This window comes from Panthera tigris, chromosome X (assembly GCF_018350195.1).
Source record: "Panthera tigris isolate Pti1 chromosome X, P.tigris_Pti1_mat1.1, whole genome shotgun sequence".
Taxonomy (NCBI): Eukaryota; Metazoa; Chordata; class Mammalia; order Carnivora; family Felidae; genus Panthera; species Panthera tigris.
The window spans coordinates 31,140,053-31,154,336 of record NC_056677.1 but is presented as its reverse complement, the minus strand read 5'-3'; the positions used below and the strand labels follow the sequence as shown (position 1 = coordinate 31,154,336).

Sequence of the window (14,284 nt, the reverse complement as noted above, 5' to 3'; positions counted from 1 at the left end):
TTTTTATTTTCTTGTCAAAAATCATTAAAGAAATGCAGTAAGAAATAAAATAACCATTACAGTTACCAATAATTTATTTTTTTTAATGTGTATGTATTTTGAGAGACAGCATGAGCACAAGCAGGGGAGGAAGAGAGAGAGAGAGAGAGAGAGAGAGAGAGAGAGAGAGAGAGAGAGAGAATGAATCCCAAGCAGTGTCCACATTGCCAGCAGAGAGCTCGAGGAGGGGCTTGATCCCACAAACTGTGAGAACCAGAGCCAAAATCAAAAGTCAGGCACTTAACAAAATGAGCCACCAGGTGCCCCTGTTACCAATAATTTAATACATCATTAAATTTCATTACTTAAAATTACTAATTGCTAACCAGAAAATAACTAAATTTTGCATTTCTATTAGTATGGAAAAGAGTAAACTGAGAAAAATAATTTTGGCCATGATATAAATAGGAAATGCTTAGTCTTCTTCAAAAAAATATCTGGCATTTTTAGAACAAATGATTAAGACTGATTTAGAAACAAAATATTAATATTACATTAACATGTCTATACAAATATATTTGTGTAAGCATAGGAAAGGACTGAAAAGAATACATTAAAAAAAAGTGTTTCCAACAAATACTTCTGTATGGGATGGAGTGCAATGAGTCAGAGGGAGGGATGAGTTTTCCTTTATTATACTACATAATTACTTAAAATGGAGTCTGAGCGATTTTTACACTCCTATGTTTCAGGGTATCTGTCAAACAAAAAAGAGCGAGAGAAAGGCTGGTATGGATAAAATCTGTAAAATGAAATAATAAGACAGGCTATATAAAAACCCAGAATCTTCCAATTGTGGATAATAAAACAATTACGGCCTAAAATCAAATGATATTGCAAGAAAATGGCTGTAAAATTAAGTGAGCTTAATGACTTACCAAAGGTAAAGAGACAAGCAGAGAAAACCCAGGGATATTATCAAGTTTAGATAGTCTATAGTAGCATACAAGCAGGCAGAAAAGAAACTCATTTCAATCTTACAGGTGTAAAAACCAGGATGCCTGGGTTTCTTCTAAGCACTTGGAAAGCAGTAATTTCTTTGAGGTTTGGTGTGGGGGGTAAGCTTAGAAATTCCCTGGGCTTGCACCAATGGGTTAACAAGGCATAAACAATTACAAAGCCATAGGATGCTCACACCCAAGTTTGGGTAAACAAGATTAGGCGAATAACGATAGAGAAGGGGGGCTAAGGCCCCCAGAATAAAGCAGGGGGGGCAAAGTCCCCCAAAATGGGGGGGGCAAGGGCCCCAATACAAACGTATATGAGATAAGCAAGATTAGGTATTCAGGGTGAAAGTGCCCCCCAATTTAGTACTATAGCAGAAAGCTGCTTTCACAGGAAGGAAGGACAAATTAGGTAAACAGGTAAATATGGCTATAGACTGCTGCCATTGGAGTGACCCAAAGAGGAGTTGATTAGCAGAAAAAAAGGTGCCTTGTTAACCCTGAGGTTATATGCTCTGTCTTATCCCCTAGGCTAGCTAAGATAAACAGACAAAGTCTCCTGTCTGCTGTTAACAACCATCTGCCCATCTGCCCAGCATCAGGATTTTGGTTTATACTGACCCAAGCCCCTAACACCATATATCTTCAAAATCCCCTTTCCCTCATGCCCATGAGTTAATGTTCACAAATTTATTGTCTCTTTGTGCACGCCCATGATGTCTGTAAGCCTTCTAATCTTAATAAATACAGAGCAAGAACCCTTATTCAGGGCTCTTGTCTTTTCCCGGATATTAGCCATCTCTTGCTTTTAATCCTGTGTCTGCTCTCTTGCTGGTCAAGAAAGTACTTTAGACTTTGAGTCTACAACAGTTTGAATGGATTTAAATTAAGGTTTAACATCACTTTTGATCCTCATTATTGAGGTTTTAGTTCAATTTGGGGAAGGTTATGGGAAATGTGACTTTGAGGGGAACAAAGAGGATGATGATGACGATTATGATGTTTACTTTTATCTTAGAGAAATTGAAGCTGTCAACCATACTTAATGAATAGGACTACTATAAGAGCTTGATACATTTTTTAAAGTGATTTCTATTATTCTATACTTGTCCACAGCATATTTTAATAATCATCTGGCAAACCATTCACTTCCTGTCAAGCACACAGTAGAGGTGACAAGAGGTTAGATGAAGCAAATACAGTAGCATTCAATAACCATCTCCTCCAATGTAAAAAAAAAAAAAAAGGACAAAGAAAATAAAATTTTATTACTATTATTATTGTCATCATTAGTTTGTTACAGCAGGATCTGCTAAGACCTACATATCACATTGGTAATTGTGCCTTTCAAAATTTCAGGTTTTTAATAAATATAGCATGTTACCTGTAATGTTTATGCTGGTCTCCAGACCTGATACTTGCAGCTCGATCATTGGGAAAAGCTATCAGTGCATCCTTCGGTGACTCTTTACTTAGGTGATGATTGTGAAGGTGTGTCATGGTTGATTGAAGCATTGCAACAGGTGCACAGTCCTTGTATTTTGGCAAGTCTCTGACCACAAACTGTCCCGTTGGATTACTGACCAAAGGGGATATACCTTTTATAGAATTGGATATTAAGTTAAATTTTTTTTTTAATTTCAGCTGTCCGAATAATTTCCATGTATTAATAGACTATACCATTGATTCTACCTTAAAATGAAGTCCCTAAACAAAGAAACACATTCAAAGAAATTCAAATAATTCATTAAAAAGTTTTTTAATGTTTATTTTTTTTGAGAGAGAGAGAGTGCGTGAGCAGGGTCAGAGAGAGGGAGACAGAGAATCCAAAGCAGGCTGCAGGCTCTGTGTCATCAGCACAGAGCTCCATGCAGGGCTTCAACTCACAAACTCTGAGATCATGACCTGAGCTGAAGCCAGACACTTAACCTAGTGGGCCACCCAAGTGCCCCTACAAATAACCATTTAACAAATGAACCTACACAAAACAATTCTGAAATATAATGCATGCATAAAAAATAAAACATAGTAACTTGAAGGAATGGGTTAGCCCATATGACACAAGTTTTCATAGATTACAGAGAGCTGAATATCAGTAATTTCATATGGCTCAAAGTATAAAAGATAATTGAGGATTACATGAAACAGCAGCAACGCAAAAATCCAAGGAGTGGTCAAAATTAGTTTATATTATATTACAGACTCAAAAGAAAACATAGAACATGAAAAACATTAAAATATGTAAATTTTATAGATCACTAAACCAGTACTATTACAATTGTAATCCTCAAAATGGCAACATGAGCAAATGTTGGGGACATGTTAGAAATGCAAATTTTGGGGTTCTAACAAAGACCTATTTAACAATCATTTCTGGGATGTAGGACAGTGGTACCTATTTTAACCAGTCTTCCAGGTGATTTTGATGCATTCAAAGGTAAGAACCACAAGATTAGATTACATGTGATATACATAGCTAAGCAGTAAGTGTATTAAGATAATCCATATAACCTTTATTTAACAAAAAAGGTAAGGGTCAATAATAGCTTACCAGGATTAACTTTCATCACAACTTTCTTGGTGGAAGGTTTGCAGACACTCTTGAAATATAAATATATTTGATGAAAAGGTTTCAGAGATGTAGACTGATAATTTTCATCTGCCACTGAGCCAATAATCTCTATCAATTGCTTCACTTTAAAGACTCCTACTTGATGTGGAATGAATGAACATATCACATTCTAAAAAAAGAAAAAGTAGTCAATTGCTATAGACTAAATGTCTGTGAACCCCCAAAACTCCTACATTTAAGCCTAATACTCAGTGTGATGGCATTAGGAGATTAGGGCCTTTGAGAAGGGATTAGGTCATAGTGCTCTTATAAAAGAAGCCCCACAAAGCTCCCTAGACCCTTCTACCATGTAAGAATACAACAAGAAGTCTACAACCAGGAAGAGGATCCTCACCCAACTGTGCTAGTGCCCTGATCTAGGACTTCTAGCCTCCAGAAGGGTGAGAAATAAATTTCTGTTGTTTATAAACCATACAATCTATGGCATTTTGTTATATCAGTCCAAATGGATTCTAAAAAATAATATTATACTGTTGGAAAAAATAAAAAGCAAATAAAAAACTTTATAAAATTTTACGGAGAACTAGTTCATCACCATGACATGAAAGTGGCTTAGAAATTTGATATACGGCATTGACAAACATTTAAGATATATATTATTGGAAAATTCTTTGAGAAAATATTAAGAATGATAGTATTGAAGCGCTTGAAGGATAGCAAATTAAGGATCTCTAAATACCCCCTCCTCTACAAACAGGAAGAGACCACTGGAATAATTGTCAAAATCAACTTTACCCAAATTTAAAAATTACCTAAAAGCTTATAAAAAATCCCAGAAGTATTTATTTAAGAAAAAAATAGCTGAATTTCTGAAAGCATAACAGGCTTCATGGCATTTTTAGACACTGTGATCCGATGCTCCTATTCCCAGTTTTGTGCTGTCTTTGAAAATAGCCTTGCAACTATGGCAGCTGTGAAAACCATTAGCCGAGCAGACAGGAGGGAAAAGAACAGATTTGGAGCTCTCCAAAAGCCCCACCACCAGAGAATTGTCCCTCTATGTCCAGTCTAGAAGCTAGCCAAAAAGCCTATTATAAGGGTATAATTTTCATTGACCTGGTTCAGGGCTCATTCTTTGTGAACAATTCTCTCCACTGAACCCCCTTCTCCTCCCGGCCCATCAAAAAATCAGCAGCAGGGCACTTGGGTGGCTCAGTCGGTTAAGCAATTAAGCATCTGACTTTGGCGCAGGTCCTGATCTCATGGTTCATGAGTTTGAGCCCCACATGGGCTCTGTGCTGACAGCTCAGAGCCTGAAGCCTGCTTCGGATTCTGTGTCTCCCTCTCTCTCTCTGACCCTCTCCCACTCATGCACGCACTCTCTCTCTCTCTCTCAAAAATAAGCAAACATTAAAATTTTTTTACAAAATCAGCAATTGTTAATCACAGCTAATAAGAGGAAAATAAGAGGCAAAACAAAACAAAAAAGGAAAAAGAAAGGAAAAGAGAAACAAAAAGCAAAAACAGAAAACATTCAGAAGGCATTTGAAAAGCTCTGACACATTCCTGGGAATCTAGATGACGGTTTACATGTCCAGGAAAGATTTGAGAAAGCTCCAATTTCTCACTTTTGCCTCACTTTGAGATGCTGTACAAGAAGGAATTAAAGGCCAAAAAGAGTTGTAAACTACCTGACAGAACAGTGAAGATTTGCCCCACCCAATACACTTACACAAAAGCTCTTAGCAAAGGCTGTGAGACTTACTGATTCAGGGAATTTAAGAGAAGCTCTGCCCAATCATTCACTGACCCCAAAATTAACTGAGAAGATCCTTGATTGGCTGCACATAACCAAGAAAACAACCTTTACAGACTCAGTCTAAAAAAAAGCACTAAAGACAAAGAACAACAGAAACAAATAGCAATGACAATAAATCTTGGGGGTATCTGATTTCCAGAGTTGCCAAATACTATCATTTCAAATGCCCAGTTTTCAACAAAAAATTACAGGGCATGAAAAGAAATAGGAAAGTATAGCCAATACACAGAAAAACTCCAATCAATAGAAACTGCCTTGACGAAACTCAAATGTTAAACTTACCAAAGAGGGTAAGTTGACTATTATAGATATGCTCAAACAACTAATGGAAAATATGTCTAAAGAATTAAAGGAACAAGTGGGACTACATCAAACAAAGCCTTCTGCACAGCAAAGGAAACCATCCACAAAATGAAAAGGCAACCTAGGGGATGGGAGAAAATCTCACTCATTAATCACCATCACTCAACATCACTAATCATCAGGGAATTGCAAATCAAAACCACAATGAAGTACCATGTCACACCCGAGAATGGGTATTATCAAAAAGACAAGAAATAGAAATAACAAGTGTTGGCAAGGATGTAGAGAAAAGGGAACCCTCCTGTACTGTTGGTAGGAATGTAAAATGATGCAACTACTATGGAAAACAGCATGGAGTTCTTCAATCAATCAAAAATAAAACTAGCATACAACCCAGCATTTCCACTTCTGAGTATTCATCCCAAGAAAATAACACTAATTCAAAACACTCAAAACACTAACTCATTGCAGCATTAGTTACAAGAGCCAAGACATTGAAACAACCTGACCGTCCACCAAAGGATGAAGAGATAAAGAAAATACAGTATACGTATACAACAGAATATTATTTGCCAATAAAATAAGAACAAAATCTTGCTATTTTTGACAACATAGATGTACTTTGGGGGCATTATGCTAAGTGAAATAAGTCAGACACAGAAAAACAAATACCATATGAACTCACTCACTTGTGGAATCTAAACACAAAAAACAAACAAAAAACCAAACTCACACATACACAGTACAGACTGGTGGTTGCAAGGGCAAGGGGAGGAGGATGGGTAAAATGGATGAAGAGGGTTAAAGGGTACAAATTTCCAGTTATAAAATTAATAAATCGAGGGATCCTGGGAAGATGGCGGTGTAGGAGGACGCTGGGCTCACCGTGGGTCCTGCTGATCACTTAGATTCCACCTACACCTGCCTGAATAACCCAGAAAACCGCCAGAAGACTAGCAGAACGGAGTCTCCAGAGCCAAGCACAGACGAGAGGCCCACAGAAGTGGGTAGGAAGAGCACAGAGGCGGTGCGCACTTCAAGGACTGGCAGGAGGGAGCCAGGGCAGAGGGGCGGCCCGCCGGCCAAGCAGAGCCCCCGAATGTGGCTTGCAAAAGCGGAGGGGCCAGACGGAATGTGTTCCGACAGCAAGCGGGACTTGACATCTGGGAGGTCATAAGTTAACAGCTCTGCTCAGAAAGCGGGAAGGCTGGAGGACAAAGGGAGGGAGAGTTGTTGAGCCCCGGACGACAGAGCTCAGCTTGGCGGGGAACAAAGGCGCTTGCCACCGCCATCTCCCTCGCCCATCCCCCAGCCAAAATCCAAAAGGGAACCGGTTCCTGCCAGGGAACTTGCTTGCACCTCACAAACACCCAACGCTGTGCTTTTGCTGATCCATCCCTCCCGCGGGTCTGACTCCCTCCCGGTGCTGCAGGGCCCCTCTCGAAGCCGATCTCCCAAACAAAAGCGAGCTGAGCCTGCCCCTCCCACCCCTGTACACCTTGCAGATCCACCCCAGCACATATGCCAGATCCCCAGCACCACAAGCCTGGCAATGTGCAAGTAGCCCAGACGGGCCACGCCACCCCACAGTGAATCACGCCCCTAGGAGAGGGGAAGAGAAGGCACACACCAGTCTGACTGTGGCCCCAGCGGTGGGCTGGGGGCAGACATCAGGTCTGACTGCGGCCCCACCCACCAACACAAGTTATTCAAGACAGCACAGGGGAAGTGCCCTGCAGTTCCATACCACTCCAGGGACAATCCAAAATGACCAAACGGAAGAATTCCCCTCAGAAGAATCTCCAGGAAATAACAACAGCTAACGAACTGATCAAAAAGGATTTAAACAATATAACAGAAAGTGAATTTAGAATAATAGTCATAAAATTAATCGCGGGGCTTGAAAACAGTATAAAGGACAGCAGAGAATCTCTTGCTACAGAGATCAAGGGACTAAGGAACAGCCAGGAGGAGCTAAAATATGCTATCAATGAGCTGCAAAATAAAATGGAGACAACTACGGCTCAGATTGAAGAGGCAGAGGAGAGAATAGGTGAACTAGAAGATAAAATTATGGAAAAAGAAGAAGCTGAGAAAAAGAGAGATAAAAAAATCCAGGAGTATGAGGGGAAAATTAGAGAACTAAGTGATGCACTAAAGAGAAATAATCTATGCATAATTGGTATTCCAGAGGAGGAAGAGAAAGGGAAAGGTGCTGAAGGGGTACTTGAAGAAATCATAGCTGAGAACTTCCCTGATCTGGGGAAGGAAAAAGGCACTGAAATCCAAGAGGCACAGAGAACTCCCTTCAGACATAACTTGAATTGATCTTCTGCACGACATATCATAGTGAAACTGGCAAAATACAAGGATAAAGAGAAAATTCTGAAAGCAGCTAGGGATAAATGTGCTCTAGCATATAAAGGGAGACCGATAAGACTCATGACCGATCTCTCTACTGAAACTTGGGCAGGCCACAAAGGAATGGCAGGAAATCTTCAATGTGAAGAACAGAAAAAATACGCAGCCGAGAATCCTTTATCCAGCAAGTCTGTCATTTAGAATAGAAGGAGACATAAAGGTCTTCCCAAACAAACAAAAACTGAAGGAATTCGTCACCACTAAACCAGCCCTACAAGAGATGCATAGGGGCACTTGTACCCCAATGTTTATAGCAGCACTCTCAACAATAGCCAAATTATGGAAAGAGCCTAAATGTCCATCAACTGATGAATGGATCAAGAAATTGTGGTTTATATACACAATGGAGTACTACGTGGCAATGAGAAAGAATGAAATATGGCCCTTTGTAGCAACACGGATGGAACTGGAGAGTGTGATGCTAAGTGAAATAAGCCATACAGATAGACAGATACCATATGGTTTCACTCTTATGTGGATCCTGAGAAACATAACAGAAACCCATGGGGGAAGGAAAGGAAAAAAAACAAAAAAGAGGTTAGAGTGGAAGAGAGCCAAAGCATAAGAGACTCTTCAAAACTGAGAACAAACTGAGGGTTGATGGGGGGGTGGGAGGGAGGGGAGGGTGGGTGATGGATATTGAGGAGAGCACCTTTTGGGATGAGCACTGGGTGTTGTATGGAAACCAATTTGACAATAAACTTCATATATTGAAAAAAAAACAAAAAAAACAAAAAAAATTAATAAATCATGAGGATATAATGTACAGCATGGTGAGTATAGTTAATACTGTATCACATATTTGAAAGTTGCTACAAGAGTAAATCTCAAGAGTTCTTATCACAAGAAAAAAAATTATGTCACAATATATGGTGATGGATGATAGACTTATTATGGTGATCATTTTATAATATATACAAATGTCATTACGTTGTACACCTGAAACTAAGATTATGTATCAATTATATCTCAATTAAAAAAATTTTAGAAAAGGCATGAAAACATCTCACAAAATAGAAACTATCAATAAAGTATATAAATTATTAAAAAGAACAAATAAAGGGAAGGAAATATGGGAAACTCACAAATATCTAGAAGTTAAACAATACACCCCTAAGTAACCAATGGGTCGAAGAAATCTCAGGGGAAGTTAGAGAATACCTTGATTCTGAGATACCTGGACAACTATATGTAAATGAACAAATCTGGACCCCTAAATAAACCTATATACAACTCAAAATGGATAACACATTTAAATGCATAAGCTAAATTTCTTAGAGGAAAACATAGGAACAAATCTTAATGACCTCAGATACTGTATAACTACCAAGATAGGATACTCAAAGCACAAATGGCAAAAAGAAAAACAAAGATAAATTGGACTTAATCAAGCTTCAAAACTTTTGTACTTCAAAGGACAAAAAAGGAAAGTGAGAAAACAACCCATAGAAAGGGAGAAAATATTTGCAATTTACATATCTGACAAAGGACTTGTATCCAGAATACATAAAGAACTTTTGCAATTCAACAACAAAAGGATAAATATTCCAATTAAAAATGGATAAAGAATATTGTGTTAGTTTCCTATTGTTACAATAACAAATTACAAACAACTCTGTGGGCTAAAACTGCTCAACTTATCTTCTACTTCTACAGGTCAGAAGTCTAACACAAATCTCCATGGGCCAAAACTAAGATTTCAGCAGGACAGTGTTCATTTCTGAAGGCTCTAGTGGAAAATCTATTTCTTTATCTTTTCCTACCTTCTAGATAGAGGCCATCACATTCCCTGGCTCATCACCTTTCCCTTCCATTGTCAAAGCCAGCAATGGACATGCAAATATTTTTCACATCATATCACTGACACTTTTAATGCCTCCTATTTCCACTTTTAAGTATCCCTGTGACTATACTGGGTCCACACAAACAATCCAAGGTAACCTCCCCATTTTAGAGTCAACTGATTATCAACATTACTTCCAATTAAAACCTAAATCCTCCTTTTGCCATGGAACACCACATATTCACAAATCCTACAGATTAGGATAGGGACGTTTTTAGGTGGACATTATTCTGACTATCAGAGACGTGAATAAACATTTCTCTAAAGAAGATATACAAATGCAAAATAAGCATATGAAAAAACATTCATCATTAGTCACTGGGGAAATGTAAATGAAAACTGAAATGATAAGCCACTTGGGCCCATCAGGATGAATATAACCAATAAGAAGGATATTAACAAGTATGGGCAAAGGTGTGGAGGTATTAGAACATTAGAATACATATTCTTTACTGGTAAGAGTTGTGAAATGGTGCAATTTCTTTGGAAAATAGTATGATAGTTTCTCAAAAAGTTAAACAGAGTTATCATGATTCAACAATTTCACTCACTAGTATATACTGAAGAGCACTGAAAACCTGTCCATATGAATTTCTATATTTTTTTTCTATTTCTGTAAAGAATGCAGTTGGGATTTTGACAAGGTTTATAATAAACTTGTAGATCACTTTGGGTAGTATAGATGTTTAAAATATTAATTCTCCTAAACCATGGAGATGGTTCTTCTCCACCTGTGATGTTCTTTTCTGTATCTGTGTCTTAATTCCCTTCAACAAATTTTCATAATTTTCAGTGTGTAACTCTTTCAGCTCTTTGGTTAAATTTACTCCTAGCATTTTATTCTTTTTGCTCCTAATGTAAACATGAAAGGTTCTGAATAGCTAATGCAATTTTGAACAAAACAAACAAAGCTGGACTTATCACACTTCCTGATTTCAAACTACATTACAAAGGTACAGTTATCAAAACAGTATGGTATTGGCATGAAAAAAGACACATAAACATATGAACAGAATAGAGAGCCCACAAATAAATCCATGCATTTAGAGTCAACCAGACTACAACAAAACTTCCAAGAACACACAGCAGAAAAAAGACAGTCTCCTTAATACACAGTGCTGGAAAAACTGGATATCCACATGCAGAAGAATAATGGAATATTATTCAACCTTTAAAAAGACGGAAACCCTGGGGCACTAGGTGGCTTAGTCAGTTAAGCATCCGACTTCAGCTCAGGTCATGATCTCATGGTTCATGGGTTCAAGCCCCTCATCAGGCTCCATGCTGACAGCTCAGAGCCTGGAGCCTGCTACAAGTTCTGTGTCTCCCTGGCTCCCTCTGTCTCTCCCCCACTTGCACTCTCTATCTCTCTCTCAAAAATAAATAAACGTTAAAATTTTTTAATTAATAAATAAATAAAAAGAAGGAAATCCTGACATTTGTGAAAACACGGATGAACTTAGAGAACATTATATTAAGTGACATAACCCAGACACAGAAAGACAAATACTGCCTGATCTCACTTATATGCGGAATCTAAAATAGTTAAACTGATAGAAGCAGAGTACAAGGTGGTTACCAGGGGTGGGAGGGAACAGGAAATAAGAAGATGTTGGCCAAAGGGTACAAAGTCTTACTTCTGCAAAATAAGCAAGTTCTGGAGATGGTGACTATAGTTAACAATACTATATTGTATACTTGAAATTCACTAAAAGGGTAGATCTTAAGTGTCCTCACCATAGAAAAGAATTCATAACAATATGAGATGACAAATATGTTAATTAGCTTGATTGTGGTGACTGTTTCTCATTGTATACATATATCAAACATCCAGTTGTATACTTTAAACATATACAATTCCTATTTGTCACTTATAACTCAATAAAACTACCGACAAAAATGGTGAGCATAAAATTGGGGAAGGGTAGGCAAATACAAAATGCATATTTACTGCCACATCCCTTCGGAACACTTCAATCTACACTAAAACTTTTAAATGTTTCCTTTTGTTTAATTACATACTTTGTTTCTATAGTGAAAAAACAATATACACATACACAGGAAAATCTGTCCATACAAAAACTTGTACACATGCACAAAAAAACAAACGTGTACATGAATGTATATAGCAGCATTATTTCTACAGCCATAAGGTGGAAACAATTCATATGCCCATAAACTGATGAATAGGTAAAGAAAAGGTAGTGTATCCATACAATGGAATATAATTTGGCCAATAAAAGGAATGAGGTACTGATACATACTTCAACAGTGATGCAACTTGAAAATATAATGCTGAATCAAAGAAACCAAACACAAAGTCCTTATATTGTATGATTATATTTACATACAATGTCAAAAACAGGGAAATTGATAGACCTAGAAAACAGATTCACGGTTGCCACGGGCTGAGGAATGAGAAGAAGTTAGTGCTATTGGATACAGGGTTTCTTCTTGGGGTGATGAGAATGTAGTACAATTAGTGCTAATGGTTGCACAACTCTGGGATTATACTAAATACCACGGAACTGTACATTTTAAATGTGTGAATTTTATGGTATGTGAATTATATTTTAACAAGCTACTATTTTAAAAAGAATAATCTTGGGGCGCCCGGGTGACTCAGTCTAAGTGTCCAACTCGGTTTCAGCTCAGGTCATGATCTCGTGATTCATAAAACCAAGCCCCACGTCAGACTAAACTGACAGTGTGGAGCCTGTTTGGGATTCTCTCTCCCTCTCTCTCTGCCCCTTCCACACTCACGCATTCTCTCTCTGTCTCTCTCTCTCTCTCTCAAAATAAATAAACTTTTAAAAATAAAATATGGGGCGCCTGGGTGGCTCAGTCGGCTAAGCGCCCAACTTCATCTCAGGTCATGATCTCGCAGTTCATCAGTTCGAGCCCCATGTCAGCCTCTGTGCTGACAGCTCAGAGCCTGAAGCCTGATTCAGATTCTGTGTCTCCCTCTTTCTCTGCCCCTCGCCTGCTCACACTCTGTCTCTCTCAGTCTCTCAAAACTGAATAAACGTTAAAACATTTTTTTAAATAAATAAAATAAGGGCACCTGGGTGGCTCACTTGATTAACCGTCTGACTTTGACTCAGGTCATGATCTCAAGGTTCATGAGTTCAAGCCCCACATTGAGCTCTCTGCTGTCAGCGTGGAGTCCACTTGAGATCCTCTGTTCCTCCCCTGCCGCCCCTCCTCAGCTCATTTTCTCTCTCTCTCAAAATAAATAAGTAAACTTTAAAATAAATACATAAAATAAGAATAATCTTATCACACATCTAAATAATTAAAGGCTATTTGACCGGTCTATGGAAGTCACAATTGTCCAGCAGCCCCCCCACCCTCCACATTTCTTACATTCACTTTCTATTAATTTGAAACTCATGAGTGCTTGAGAAAGCCAAAAACATATAAGGTTAAAAATTATATTAGGAATTTAGCTATCAGACACATTTTAAAAGATGTACATGTCGCTGGAGAAAATAAGCTGAGTTGGTAGATTTAAGAGACTTGAACTAAAGAAAGTCTAGGAAGCAGTTAAAAAGCAAACGTTCTGCATAATGTGGTTAACATCGGTTGTTATTCTATAAAGACTGATTAAATCTATCCAAATTTGGGGGGATGGAAGTGAGTCATTCTAATGAAGCAGGAAGAGTTATAAATATGAGCTGCATGCATTTAAACATGTATACAATAGTTCCTGATTGCAACTGAGAGAAAGCTTCCATCAATAACTTTATGAGCCATATCACAATGCAGTGGAGAAAAGATGGTGACAGAAAAACCCGAACTGAAACTGAAAGCATTCATGCTTGCTACTGTTTAGAGCAAGGCTCCACTTTTTCTGTAAATGGCCAGACAGTAAATATTTTAGGTTTTATGGGCCATACAACTGTAAAAATTAATAAAGGGAAACCTCACTAAAATGGAGTTGGGAGGCCAGAAGGAGGAGCTCTCACGCCCTGACACTAGACTTCAATTACAGGAAGAATCATGGACAGGAAAGAATCATCAGTTACAGGTCCCAACAGGAAAAGATGTACATTGCGTTTCCTATGAGAAATCAACTACCCCAGCAACTCAGCCAAGAGCAAACCGTCATCACTCTGAACTCCTACTTTTCTCCAATGGACTCTCCTTCAAAATAACCACTCCCAACTTCCTCCTTCTCCATAAAATCCTCTCTTTGGTTGTCGGGCTAGCCTACGGGTTTGACCGTAGCTTGTTTGTCTAGAATTACAATTCTCTGCTATTCCCAAATAAACCCAGTTTTGCTGGTAAAATAACTATCTCATTTTTAAAGTCAACACAGTTCTCTCATACCTATTCAACCT

General features: G+C 38.2%; 1 protein-coding gene across 1 annotated transcript in view; it reads right to left on the bottom strand.

Annotated features, from left to right (window-relative positions):
• CFAP47 (cilia and flagella associated protein 47) overlaps positions 1-14,284 on the bottom strand; it is a 543,896-nt gene that overhangs the window by 500,339 nt on the left and 29,273 nt on the right. Inside the window, exons 9-10 of the mRNA XM_042974584.1 lie at positions 3,535-3,724; positions 2,368-2,581 (exon numbers count right to left, since the gene is read on the bottom strand). Of these exons, the coding sequence (XP_042830518.1) occupies positions 2,368-2,581; positions 3,535-3,724 (404 nt within the window). The remainder of the gene's footprint in view (positions 1-2,367; positions 2,582-3,534; positions 3,725-14,284) is intronic.